General features: G+C 32.9%; 1 protein-coding gene across 4 annotated transcripts in view; it reads left to right on the top strand.

The window, feature by feature from the left end:
* Positions 1-15,154, top strand: part of gro (groucho) — a 57,475-nt gene that overhangs the window by 25,380 nt on the left and 16,941 nt on the right. For all 4 annotated transcript variants that reach the window (XM_035090431.1, XM_035090430.1, XM_035090433.1 and 1 more), the window contains one exon: positions 109-459. In XM_035090431.1, coding sequence (XP_034946322.1) covers positions 109-459 — 351 coding nt within the window. The remainder of the gene's footprint in view (positions 1-108; positions 460-15,154) is intronic.

The following is a 15,154-nucleotide window of genomic DNA, read 5'->3' as shown; positions in this document are numbered from 1 at the left end:
CTTTGATTTTTGTTTTTACTAAACATCATCACTGTTGGGCTTTTAAACTTTAAATCGTGAAAAATTGATGATGTTAATATTAATGTTAATAATATATTTCTCTTCCAGCAACAAATCCACGCGCAACAATTACCTCACAGTGCAGTAGTGGGTGCATTACCTCCGGCAAGTCTTTTAGGATTCGCGGGTGCAGCGGCCGCAGCGGGTGTTCCACCTCACTTAGCGCCACCACCACACCCAGCAGCAGCTGCAGCAGCCGCAGCAGTTCAAGCTCAAGCACTTTTGAAATCTTCAGATCTGCAACAGCACCGAAGTACAACTGAAACACCTGAAGACCGGAAACCTATTACAATTTCCGATGAACGACTAAGACAATCCGTATCACCAGATAAATTTCGATCACGTACGCCTGACCTTGAAAGTGATCCTAAACGAAGGAAAGAGGACAAACTCGGACAAGTAGGTTTTTCTCTTCACTTTAATCTCTTGTTAAATCAGACAAATATTGTCTTACAATAGACTATCAATTATTTTTGAAGTGTGAAATGGTTATGTATACATTTTCACACTTCAATGCGTACTTTGTTAAGCATAAGTTCAATCCAGGTGCTGTTTGATGTTATTATGCGGGGTTTATTAGATTTAAGATTGTAGAAAGCTTATTCGAAAAGTTATCAGGGGAAGGGAGAAAAATTTAAACTGATGGATATTTGATAGTATTCGATCGAAGTAAAAATTATCCCACAAAAGAGTAAAATTCACATTTAATAAGGTATTCTGAAATATAGAAAGAAGAATGAAGTAAAAATTACCTTATTATAATGTGAAATTCACTGCGAAAATTGGTACAATTATTGTGGACTTTGTAGGAATTCTTTTTTCAGGGGGTAATTTTACCATCTTTTGGAGTAATTTTTATTTAACGCTTCTTAATATATACACGCAGAGAAATGTATAGTAAAAATTACCCTGAATTTGATAGTAGTTTGCTGATAGTGCAGGATGAGAGTAAAAATTACTATACACATTGTAGAAATTACTAAACTGCATAGTAATTTTTACTTTAATTTCACCTTAAAAATTACTTTGTAGTTTAGTAATTTTTACCCTCATCCTGCACTATCAGCAAATTACCATCAAATTCAGGGTAATTTTTACTATACATTTCTCTGCGTGTATTAATTCCAAATTGGTGTTTTTGTATGTTTGTCATAGAAAAGTGTTTGTAATTATTATATATCGAATTTCATGCTAAAAGAAGAAATGGGGAAAGCTACACTGAAACGAGTGCGAGCATAATTAGCAGGAGAATTTACACGTGTCTAGAATAGCTTGAATGGTAGAACATGTAGCGTGTAACTGGAAGGCCCGGATTCGATCCCCTAATTCTGTCAGTGTATTTTTTCACAAAGATTGTGATGTATAAATCGTAGAGTCATCTATTTAATTTTTAGGTATAGAGTCCCAATTTTGGACGTCAACGTGTATTTTTATCCTAAATCAGGTAATTTCCACTATGCATCCTAGACAAGCTAAATTGATCAGTAATAGTCGCTCAATATTTTCTTCAATGTAACAAACAAAAAATTTTTTTAGTGGTTTTTAAGATACTTTTCTGTTCATTAAAAATTGTTCACCTTAATATTTTAATGTTTTAATACTCGCAGATGAGTTTTTATAGTTTAAGGTCTTTTAAAATTTCTTATAACTCTTTCAAATGTGTATTATTGAAAGTTATAGAAAAAATGCCAGAAAAAATAAGAGAAAAACGAAAAACAATTTAAGAAAATACAAAGAGAAAAAAAAATAGACAATGACAGAATGTCGTCTCATATCTTACGTACTATAATTAAAAGCGTCAAAACAACCAGAAATTCTTCCACGTTTTTTTGCTATTTCTAAATGTCGGTTGAATTATATCGTTTTCCTACGTCTTTTAGTATTATTTTTGTGGTACTTTTTTTTATAGCATCATAAAATTAAAGTTCATAGATCAATGAAATTGGTGTTTCTGTGTTGTTACTTCTTGATCAATAATTATTTTTTCCCAAAAAATTATAATCCTTTAATAACTTTTTTTATCGTAAAAAATTCCTAGATTCGTAAATTGTCTTTAAATCATTCGAATAATTGGGCCAAATGAACCGTATTTTTATTTCTTTCTTTTAATTTTCTTAGAACGACTACCGTTATGGATTCCGATATTTATTTCTAACATGACAATAGATGGTAAAATTGAAGAATAACGACATACACAGACACACATTTACAAGAAGACTATTTTCTAGTTAGACATAACCACGGTACTTTCTAGTTGTCTGGAACCCCGGAAATGAGTTCTGCTAGCGCAAGTTTGGTTGGATGCACAGTGAGAGAAGGTATCCATTAATCAAAGGAAATAAATCCATAGATGTTTGTTCTATTTTAACGTCTAACATATACGTAAAATATACATGATGATCATAACTGAAATTATTTGTTCAAAAGTTATTTGATAAATATAAATAATCATGCTTTTTGTGACAACAGTAATATTAATTATTTTGTGTACTTTTTTTAAATTTTGTATACATTGTTAAAAAGTTACTTGTTAATGAATGTGTAGGAATTTTTTTTTCTTCATTGACAAACGTACTACACTTTACCCTACATAACACAATGTACTTGCGTTCTTTTCATACTCGTCCAAGCGTTTATAAAGCATCTGAATTTCCCTACCATCTCCACCTGCTTGTGGAGAGGATAATGAAAGAAAGGGGAAAGGTTTGAATTTTTCATCTGACCACGTCGAACCAATTAAAACGGACCATATTGCCACGAACCAATGAGCTTCCATCCTACTTTTTGTCCAATTTTTATCTGTCTTTATCTTTTATTCGTTTTTTCTCCACGTCTTTTTTCTTTCATTGAAGGAATTCTGGTTTCAAAAGCGAGAAAAATACTTTTATGAGAATTATTTGATAATTATATCTATTGATTATGATTTCGTTTTTGAAAGGTTGGGGATAATTAAAGATATGGGAGATAGGATAAAAATTCTGGCTTATTAGTTTTCAATTTATGAATTATTATTTTCATTTCAAGAATCTTTGGGCAGTATTTTGGCATTATTTCACTGTAAATCCAAGTGCATGTTTGTTACACATCTAAATGTGTTAGATATGACGTCATCCGTTTTATTAACATTGTAGTCACTTTTTACACATTTAGAAACACATTGAAAGCAACAAGAATGGACATGGATTTACAGTATTATTGTCACATGAAGGTGTTTTACATTTAAGTAAATTTTACAGTAACAATAAAGTATTTTTAACATTTCATTTCATCATTTCTTATTAACTGAACGTAATCTTTATTTGATGATTAATATTTCGAATTTGTGATCTTTTTTATTTAGATTATTCAGGAGAATATTATTTAAACTATTGTAAAAATATTTATTTACAATTAAGAATTTTTAAGAAGTCATTACTAGAATTACGATAAGTTTTATTTTTGTTTTTATTTACATATTCATTGTCGGCCGATGGAGCGATTAGAGGTACTCTGCACTTACCCGAGTAGAATTTATTTTAGGCGTGTCTAAATACCTATTGTGCCCTTATTGGGCATTGAATGGGTTAGTGTAAATTAGGTATTTCTAACTTATGCCTAATATTAGTTATGCCTTATATAAAGTTGTTTTTTGGATGAAATAAGATTTTTCTAATTTTGCACTACCCAATAACTTCCCATTTACAACCTTATGAACTTAACTGACACAATGTCTTTATTCGTCATTTATTAGGAAATTTTTATCAGGTCCGCATAGGGCTAACAAAAATTACATCTGAATTAGGCACATATTACATTATCCTCATTAAAATGTTTGAAAAACGAATCAAAAAGTTGTAAGGATGAATTAAAAGTAAACATGTAACAATATAAAAGATCTACATTAAATTAAGTATTTTTTTTTTAATTCCAATAACAAAGTATTTTAATAATATAAATACTTCCAGATATCCTTTGTGCTTTCAATAATAGTTAACTGTTTTTATTAAACCTTAACTGGATTATGTTGACTGGAAATATATTGTAGTTTTAGACAAAATAAATAATTTAAAGGTATGAAAATATTTAAACCATTATCATTATTTATTATTGAGATTTAAAATAAGTAATGATTTACATAAATCTGTTAAAAAATTATACATATGGATTCGTTCATATTGATATAATAGTAATAAGTTTTTAATTGAATGAATAGCCGAGCGGGTAAAGACACTGGTCTCAGATGTGAGCAAGGTAGCGATTGTAGGTTCGAATTCCTCAAGGAACAAATTTCAGCATCTGTATTTTCGCGGAAATTCAATTAGGCTTTCCTCACTTCGTCCCAATAGGGACAAGCGTTACATTCCCAATTCGGGCCTTATGTGGTATCCCATTTGGCGCCTAACTTGAATTTAGGAAGTTCGAATTGGGTGCGAACTCTTTCCCAATCATTCATTCTACTCGCAAATAATTTTTTTTAATGATTTTGAACATTCGAAAAAGAATATGTCAAAAAACAATTCATAGTAATTCCACACTGATAAAACAGTTTGAATCGGGCTGCGTTTTTTTCATACGAATGAGTTTATATCTTAAATGTAACTGTTGTCAGTGTGGAATTACTATGAATTATCTTACAACTTATTCTCCTTCAAATGTTCTAAATCATTTAAAAAAAATTTTTTCTATACTCAAATAACATCTTCTACTGTAATAAACATAAATTCATATAAATCTATTCTTTAATCGCGCCATTAATAAAAATATGCCATATACAAGCCACATTTTATCCAACTCCCTAGAAATGTAGTGTTTTTGCTTGGTATATACCAGAATATCCTGTTGAATTTCTCTTTTTTTTTTAATTAAAATTTTTTTTCATCATTCTTCTAACTGTCTCGCTTACTCTTCACGCTCTTGCTTAGCCTCACTCACGCTGGCAACTCGTTGGATTTTTTCGCGTCACGAGACGGTGTAATTTATTTGGCTGAGCTACCGGGATAGTTGGAAGAGAAAAGAAGGTGGGGAGGTAGAAAAAAAAAGACCAAGAGATGTTAGAGGGTGATAGAATGAACGTAGGGGATGAGTACAAGGGCGATTTCAGTTTATTTTGTGGGTCCTATCTACTATATACCGCTCGTCACTGTCCAACGCCCTTTTTCCTCTCTTTCTTGCTTTTACTCTTTCTTTTTTTTTTATTTTTTATCTTTTTATATTACTGCAGTTCTGTCTGCTAGTTCTTCTCCCTGCTCCATTTGTCTTCACTTTTCATATTTTACGGATTCGAGAAATATCAAGAGCTATTTTTTTTTTACCAATTTTAGGTTTTACCTGTTTTATATATAAATTGAGTAAAAAAATTTTCTAGTGGCTATAAAGTCAATTTAGCTTTGTGGTTTTGCCTAGTGTCTATTGATTGCATTGTCATTTTTACTTTTGACTAGTTCACGAGCTTTATTAGTTGAAACAATAAAAATTCGAGGTCCATTACGAAGCTCTGAATTTTTTTTGAGAGCAGTCTAGAAAATTTTTCAAACGATTTTATCAAAATTAAGCTGTAATTTTTCTTTTTTTCTTTAGTACAAAATTGTAGGGTAAAAATGTTTTTAGTTATCTAAAAAAATATTAACATTTCGAGAAAACGAAGAAAATACAACCCCATCAGTAGATAATTTTACGCACTTAGGGGTAAAATTTACATTGTGGATATTTTTATTTTTTTTTTATTGTAGAAAAATATCTTCTTGATGGAAAATATCCGGAAAAGTTCATTGCTTAGGTGTAAAAATTTATTGTTGTAATAGGTTCAATTTTACTATTTTCATTTACTGTTTTCGTATAAATTTTTTCCGTTCAAGATTTATTTTCACTACAAAAATTATTTCTAATCATTCCATCATCACTCTTTTTTACTTACATCTCTTAAAACAGTTTTCGAATACTTGAAAGTTTGTTGTAATAAATAGAGAAATTAAAATCCCTAGAATTAATCTCATTTTTCACGTATTTGACCGGAATATCCGGAAAAAAACTTCTTTTCTCTGAAAGGAAGAAAAAGGATCCATTAATTCACCAACTGTAACTTTATCATTTTCTCAAGCGAATCTCCATTAAAAATAATTTCCAAACCCGTAAAGCCATTAAAACACACGGAAGTATTTAAAATAAAGATTTCTGAATGTCGTGATGAGAAAAGCTCGTTAGTATGAAAAAGACAGAGTAGTTGTGTAGGACAATAAATACGATATATTTACACCCTTATCCATGCTGAGGGGCTCTAGAAGCGCTCACCCTTGATGTAGGCGAGTGAGGGGATAGTATAGATTTTTATGTCTGCGAGAAATACAAAATGATGGAAATAAACCTCCGTCTCGACCCCTCACACCCTCATGTCCTTCTCACTCTGCGCTTCAAACCATCCTCTCTCTTACTCTATTTTACCCTCCTCCCAAGCTTTTTTCCCCTTACGCTCACTTTCCCCACTCTTCTGACAAGCCCAAAGCCGAACCTGCCTCCCTTCGCGGAAGCTCAGAGCGAATGTTTTGTCATCATAGCCTTTCCCAATTCTCCTCATCCCTCTCACTTCTCTACACCCAAGAGCTTTTTCTCTTTTTTTTCCTTGCTCCCTCGCACTTTTTCGTCTCTCGCCATTTTATACCATCACTGTACCGTGTGTACTGGACTACACACACTATCAACCACGTGCACACCTCGAATTTCCGCTTTTTTCGTGTCATGTGTGTAAAAGTAGAGGGCGCCTTTCCACCTCATACCATTTTTACCCCCCATTTTCCCTTTCTCTCTACTATGAGCTTGCAGCCTTTGTATCTACTGCATATTTGCTTGGACCTCTTTTTCTTTCTCTCCCACATACCCTTCCTCTGCTTCGTTTTTAACGTCCTCATGTTTTTTTATTTGTTTTTTGCTCTCGCTTCGATCCTAGAGCAATTTAAAAAAAATCCCAGGGATTGCAATCGTAATTTATTTATTATTATTTTTTTAACGGCTTTCGAGAGATTGCGATGCAGATAGATGATGAGAAGTAATAAATAATAATTCTTTTTTCTATTTCCTTTGAAAGCTTTTGTTGATATCGAATCAACATTTTATTTACTTTTTTCTACTTAACCGGAACTTTTATTCGAAAAATATCATTTATATTCCGTTAACTGTTAATTTACTGGCATTAGATTGAGTAAAATTATAAAAGTAATTTTTTAGAGTTGACATAAATGTTTATCGTTCTCAAAAATGAAAAAAGAAGATAAATTTTATAAATCTTCAGCAAGTTGTACGCGACCTTTAACCTACACTTTCCCTTTTTCTGGTCCCACATAAACCACTAGTTCGTAAAACCCCACGGATCTCCTTCAACCTCTGGTGATTAACACAATCCTTTGTCCTTTGACTTTATATAAACACTTGTGTGAGTATAAACGCAATGCATTTGAGTCGTTTTACTATATAAAATACGATAAAGGACATCATTATCTTTTTTTTATCATCAATTTATTAACAAATTGAATTAATACAAATTTCTTTTGTTGCCATCATAAAAGCAATTGCTGTATTCTCCTTATTAAATGTACTTTAATTAACAGTTAATAATTGATTCCGAATAACAGTTTTTGAAGTTTATTAGACTTGTAAGACGTTTGTTATACGGGAGTACAATTTTACCTCTCCTTTATCATCTCAAAAAACAGCAGTCATATTAAAAAGATGCGACGAATCTGCAAAATGCGATGTTAAAAAGTCATTGATTGAATGGTTAGTCCAGTTCTGATGCAATTTTAATTGCAAAACTTATTACATCATTCGAAATAGGGCACTTTCTATGTAGGAAATGGCGCTTATTTCAAAAAAATTCTCTGCAGGTAATAAAGTGTTTGCGTCACATCAATATACACATAATATTTAAGTGATAAGAAATCAAAAATAAACACGTAAAACTGTTCTACCTTTGTTGATGTTCAATTTCATTTCAAATCTGTTTTGCATTTAAAATACTAGAATTAAATATTCTAATATGATTTTATCTATATTTTACATAGCATTAGGATACTCAAAAATAATCTTGCATAATTGGGTACAGATATGATCAATTCATTTTCTATGGCTAAATTTTGTAACTTTTCTTTCTGAATATGTATATGAGTAAGTAATTAATTGAAAATAATCCGTAAAATAATGAGTTGTAGACATATAATTATGGATAAAAAAACGACTATTTAATCGAAACATTCACTATCGTCGGCAATAAAACAGGATGTTTTCTTTCTCATCTATTTTCTCGTTTTCGTGGTCTCATAAACGCTTCCACGTGGCTGCGAGCCAAAAGATTTACTGCAGATTAAATTTGCCAATGACTCAAGTCGATTAATCGTATAAGACTCAGCATAACAGCATTTAAGAGATAATAGTTTTCCGGTAAAAAATGAGGCCGATTAAAAACTATTTAAGACCTCTTTGATTATTATATCACGAAGAAAAATAATCAGAGCTATATTACTTGACTAATCGAGTAAACTTATTCTAGAAAACGTCACTAAAATTCTAACCCGAGTAGAATTAATTTTTGGGAAAGGAATAGGTATATATAAAAATATATTTATCTAATATGTATATAAAGGAATGTGTATATATGTATATAAAGGAATAGGTATTTGGGCATGCCTAAAATAAATTCTACTCAGGAATAACTTTTTATTCGCAGTGTGAAACAGTTTCTTATACCATCTGATAAATACCCTAGTAGCTAAGATCTGTCGTCAGAATTGTCGACACGCTTACGTTCGTCTGTTTCCTAATGGCTACAAGGGTAGTATTAGAAAAATCAAGGAGAGTCAACTCATTCTAGAAAACGTTGCTAGAAATCTCGTAAAAATTTTTTGGTTGTATGGAACAGTTTGTTATACTTTCTGATAAACAGTATTCGGATGACCATGTTGCCACAATTCTATATAAATAAAAATTTTGATTCTTTCCAATAGTTTCGGATAGCCAAGCGGGCTAAAGCGTCTGTGTAGTTAGTTGCGTGCGTTATAAGCAATCGTAGGTTCGAATCTCCCTAATAGGATATTCTTTACTAGCTTAAAATCTGCGTTTTCTCCAATCTTTAAACTGTGTTGAGAATTAATCAATTCTCAAGTTTGAATTATCAGCTGATAGGAACTTCGGTGGCCATCTTGGCACTAGGTCAATAACTAATCGACCAAATAATCAATATCTCTAATTCTAGTCACTCATTTGACTAATTTTCAGTGTCCATCTTGATCAATGAAGTTCCTGTCGCCACTCTTTCCCTGTTCGCGTTCATGTGTACACGACATTCTAATTCTGTTCTCTAAAATCTATCTTTTGTGAGTCAATCATTAGTTGTAGTGCATTTCTGAACCTACAAGATCATTCATATTCTTATTCTATAACCAAATCAAGTAGTATTTTGAGACAATTCACAGTAAATCTAGTTAAATAAATTAATTTCACATTGCATTGCTCGATAGGCTAACGCCACGTGCACAATCACCATTTGACTTGACTTGAGAAGCGTGTTGAGGTCGTGTGAACGATCAATAATATCGAACACACCAAGTCAAGTAATTTTACAGACATTCAGTGATTCTCAAGTGATCATCTTATAAATATTCATAACTTTTCGAGTGACATTCATTCTTTTGTTCAGTAAATCAAGTGTTGTATAGTATTGTGTGCCTGTTAATGCTGTTAAATAAAAATTATTATATTTTTTATAAAACCTGACTTCCGTTTGCTCTGATCCGGCACAATCTTCCCTATCCTTAAACGGTTAAGCTAATTCATAATTTATCTTTTGTCAACATTTTATTGGTCCTTCGAGCCGGATCAAAGCTCTCGGTTGTGAAGTGTTAATTTTTGGTGCTATCAGTGTACTCATTCAGACAATCGAGTGATTGCGACAATCAAGATGGCCGAACAGCAAGCCAAAATGGAGGACAAAAAGTCTAAATAGCAGCCCATAATCAATGTCAGTACTGACGAAAGTCAGGAAGAGGTTGGAAGTCCAGTGGAGCAAATAGAAGACCCGTTACTTCAAGCTCAAAGAAGATGAACTACCGAAAGCATTATTCAGGTTGGTGCCTCACCTAATCAAGGTTTACCTGGTCAATTGTTCTTCACAGTCAGATCACGAATGTCCAGGTTAAACTTAGCTCAATCATTTCTTAAGACAATCACTGAACTACAAAAGACAATCTCCAGAAAAAAAGGCTTTCTCTGGAAAAACAACTCACGTTGCTTTACGAATTATTCAATTTGGAGCATCAAGTACTTGAAGAGGTCTGGCCACCAGCTTCAATGCATCATCCTTATGTCCTTATGTGGTTGAGGATGTATTCTACCAGTTTAACGAGACAGTCTCGGGGTTCTTCATCTTGTCAGCCAAAGTAGCTTCCAAAGAACCTCCAACAAAGTCGACATTGACTAGACTACCTAAACTGTCGGTACCGAAATTTCATGGAATCAGTGCCTCCTGGTTGTCATTCGGTGACCAGTTTGAATCAATGATCTCCAATCAACCAGGTCTTGATAAGGTAATCAAATTTAATTATCTTAAATCAGAAAACCTTTTTCATACGAAGGATTTATTCAACAACGCTTAGTCTACATTAAAATCCAGGTACGAGAATCGTAAGAGGCTGATCCACGTTCACCATGAGAAACTCTTCAGTCAGTTCACTAAATCTAACAAGGGGAGTTTCAAACTTGGGAATCACAGATTTCCGTCACTTTTATATAGATTGTAGGGCAGGGTCCCCTCAATAAATATACCAAGTGGCAAGACGCCATTCGTTTTTATTGTTGAGAAATTCCAATCCAAAGTTCTCGATGAAACTTAAGTAGAAGGAACTTGTATACCGGTTGTCGCAATGGTTCCGTGGCGTAGCGGTAACGCTCTTGCTAACTGTGCGGCCGGTCGGCTGTTCAAGTCCCGGTCGAGTTACTTTTTTCTTCTTTTATTTTTTTCATTATTTATAATTATAACTTATTAAATAGAAAAATAATGAATAATTAATAAAAAAAATAATCAACAAAATAATTAATAATCATTCATTATTTAATATGAAAATAAATAATTAAAAATTTTATAAAAAATTTAGTTTTTTATTTATTAAAAATAAGGAAAAAGTATAAAAAAGTGTAATTACAACATTACACAATTACAATAAGAATATTATATTTATTCGCTTTCTATATCATCATCAGAATCATTCATAATTATACATTTATTTGGATGATAATCATCATAGAAACATTTAAAACATAAAATTTTATCGCAAACCGCACATTTTATAAAACTATTATTGTTGCAATTACATTTTGTTTTCAAATTATGTATGGAGAAGCACAATTGGTTTACATTCATAAATATTTTCCTTTCATCAATCAACTTGGAGGCAAACCAAGCATACTGGATCATCCCTGTAAATTTTGGTGAATTTAATTGATGCAATATAAGAGAATGAATTTTTATGATGTCTTCTCTTGATGTTAATTCCCTGTTATCTGCCAATAGCTCCGGAGCATTTTGAATTTTTTTAATAAATATTTTTATTTGTCGAAAAAAGTAGACGTCACACGGTTGGCAAATGGGTGTACATTTCGGTGGGATAATTTTTACTGTACAAGTAGCTTCACCATTTTCATTAGAAAAAATATCGTCATACACTGTCGTGTATGTTTGACCACCCCATGAATCTATAATCAGAAGGAATTTATTCTGTTGCACATAAGGCAATAGACAAGTTTTCAGAAACTTTTCATACTCTTGTTTAGTTAGCTTGCCAGATTTTGTACACGTTATAATAATATTCTTATACATCTCACTCAACTGATTAATCTGTTTTTTTATTTGTGGTCCAAATGCTCCACTTGGTTCGCGTAAACATACAAACACAAATGGTAACACTTTCCCGGAAGCCGTTAGTGCATACTGTGCGGTATAAGAATGAGTAGTTAAGCTAATATTCTTTTTTTTAACGAAAATTGTTTTCGCTCCTTTTTCTGCCAATAATCTGTTATATGTTGATTGATATTGACATCCACTTTGATCAGTGTTAATAATATAATCCAAATCAAATCCAGACATTAATGCTTTCGTTTGCAGACGGAATTTTTCTGCACTTTCCATCACTTCTTCGATAGATGCTACTTCTTTATGACTTAGAAACTTCGTAATTTTACGTTGGCGAATTCCATGTTTTTTTTTAAACCTTTCCACCCATGATTTACTTGCAATGAAATGAAATTCGTCCGATAAAAATTGGAAGGCAGCATTCATTGCCCACTGTTGCAATGTTCTTGTGGTTACCTTGAGAAAAATGACAGAAAAAAATAAAATAACATGAAACCATATGCTTATAAAATATAATAATCAGATCTCATCAAACTGAAAATTTCATACCTGCTCCATATTAGATCGGGCTTCCAAAAATTGTTCGTAAGTATTACTGTCAATAATGTTCCACTTGTCAAAATGAGTACCTCCACACTTGACATCTTCTTTCCATCGGTATAAATTCTGCTTATGCTTTAATCGAGATACTCCATGCTTTTAAAGGCTTTTTAAACTCCATTTTGGATGAGCATCGGCAATAGCAACTGCCCTCTCTTTATACCACAGTGGAATATAATCATGTGGTTCGGGGGCAAATTCTTGAGCTATAAAATCATCATCATCTTCCGGTACACCAATGCACTAGAAATACCAAAAAAATATTTTACCAAACATGAAAAAAATATTATAATTATTAATATAAAAACTTTTATATATTTTTCAATATAATTATATAAATACAAAGAATCATACATAATAACGTTGATAGTCATTCGCATGAATCAAATATTAATAGCATCATAATTTTAAAAAATTCAAAACAAAAATAATAGCAGAAATAATTATCCTTTATACCTTCGTATACTCATTTCTCTCATCATCTTCATCTTTTGTAATCAATTCTTCATCTTCAATAATTTTTCTTTCATCTAACATTGTCACAATGCTATTATAAAATTCTTCTCCCATGGCAATAGATGAATGTGATATTTGTGATGGAGGATTTTTGACCAGAAGTTCACTTTCTTCTAATAATGATTTACAATACAAGAATGCATTCGTAATATCATTTTTCATTGAATCCTTAAGAATAGATTCTCCATGTAGATCTCCAAAACTCGTACTTGCTTTTTCCATATGATTCACAAACCACTTTGAATAACTAGCACAAAATTATTTTAACGTCTAACGCGTACGAAAACTCGAAACAGAATGAGAGCATTTCAGAATGTATGACGTGGCCGAATTGTAAGCAGCTGGGATTTTACTTTCCTGGGGCATGAGAAATTTTTTTTTATGTACATCCCTCGGACAATACATGGTGGAGCAGGTAAACTGTGACGTTCGAAGGTCACTCAGGTAGTAGGTACTATAGCCGGTAAGAAAAATGAGAAAAGAATTTTTTAATATTTTGTTGATTATTTTTTTTATTAATTATTCATTATTTTTCTATTTAATAAGTTATAATTATAAATAATGAAAAAAATAAAAGAAGAAAAAAGTAACTCGACCGGGACTTGAACAGCCGACCGGCCGCACAGTTAGCAATAGCGTTACCGCTACGCCACGGAACCATTGCGACAACCGGTATACAAGTTCCTTCTACTTAAGTTTCATCGAGAACTTTGGATTGGAATTTCTCAACAATAAAAACGAATGGCGTCTTGCCACTTGGTATATTTATTGAGGGGACCCTGCCCTACAATCTATATAAAAGTGACGGAAATCTGTGATTCCCAAGTTTGAAACTCCCCTTGTGAGAGAGCTGCATCAAATTCTCAAAAAATTTCATCGTTACTAACCATTATAGCCAACTCACTCGATCCATTGAAGCTTTTGGGACAATCAATTCAAAATAAGGATGTGATTCTCATTTTTCACATTCTGAAACATCTAGATCAGCACACTCATGAACTCTGGGAGACTCAAGATAATGATTTTAAAAGAATGCCATCATATCAAGAGTTCCACGACTTCTTATTGGCACGGATTTGCACATTGGAGACGCTGGAGCCATTCAAGGTTAGTCATTCGATAACGCTCATCACACACTACATCTGCAATGGTAGTCACTTCATCATAGTCTGCCCTGAACATAGAGCATTGCTACTGGAGATGCGGTCAAAAGTTGTTGACAGTAAAAAAACTGTGTCGAAACTGCATAAGTAGACATAATACCCCAGCCTGCACCAACAAGAACAGATGTAAGGAGTGTAACTCCAAACATCACACCATGTTCCATTCACTACTCTTCAGACAATTATCAGGCAGCAGCAATCAGGTGTCTTCCAGGGCACAATCATTACAAAAATCATCATCAGACACTCAACCTTTAACTTCACAGCAGCGAGGAGGTGAAGCAGTCTTCGAAACCCAATCATCTTTAACTCAGACATTCAAGCTTGCTGATGGACTTGCTCTGGAGGGTCAAACTGACTGGATGACCTTAGCACATGAGATTACGGCCTCAGGAGGGTTGAGGGTTCAGTTGGAATGGTCCAACGGACAAGTTCAGAAGCACCACAATCATCTAGGACAATCGAAAGGTCAGAATGATCACAAGACAATCAATCAACATTCAACTAGTAGTGCTAATAGCACACAAAATCAACAATCAAGTGACGTTAATTCAGTTCAACCGAATAGACAATCAACGACGAGAGCAATCTGCTCAAATCAAACTATTCCAAGTCATCTACAAGATAATCATTCAATGCTGTTAGCAACAGCAAAAGTCAGAGCCAATTCACATTCAGGGAGTTACATTGCACGAGTGCTCATAGATCCTGGATCAGAGCTCACATTAATCACGTCTTATCTCGCCAAACTGCTGCAACTGAGAAAACACCATCAGACAATCAACACAAGAGGAGTGGGAAGCTCTAAGCTCACTCAAACAAAAGGTGTAATATTCTGCGAGCTACAATTATTATTATCCAATCATTTAGGATACATTTGAGCTCACATAATGAAACAGTTGAGAGCTTTAATTCTAAAAGTGCCATGTAATTATCCCAACAATTA

This window comes from Chelonus insularis, unplaced genomic scaffold (assembly GCF_013357705.1).
Source record: "Chelonus insularis isolate UGA/USDA-ARS -01 unplaced genomic scaffold, ASM1335770v1 contig_77_pilon, whole genome shotgun sequence".
In the NCBI taxonomy this organism is placed as follows: domain Eukaryota; kingdom Metazoa; phylum Arthropoda; class Insecta; order Hymenoptera; family Braconidae; genus Chelonus; species Chelonus insularis.
The sequence above is the reverse complement of the archived record's forward strand: the minus strand, read 5'-3'. Positions and strand labels throughout refer to the sequence as shown.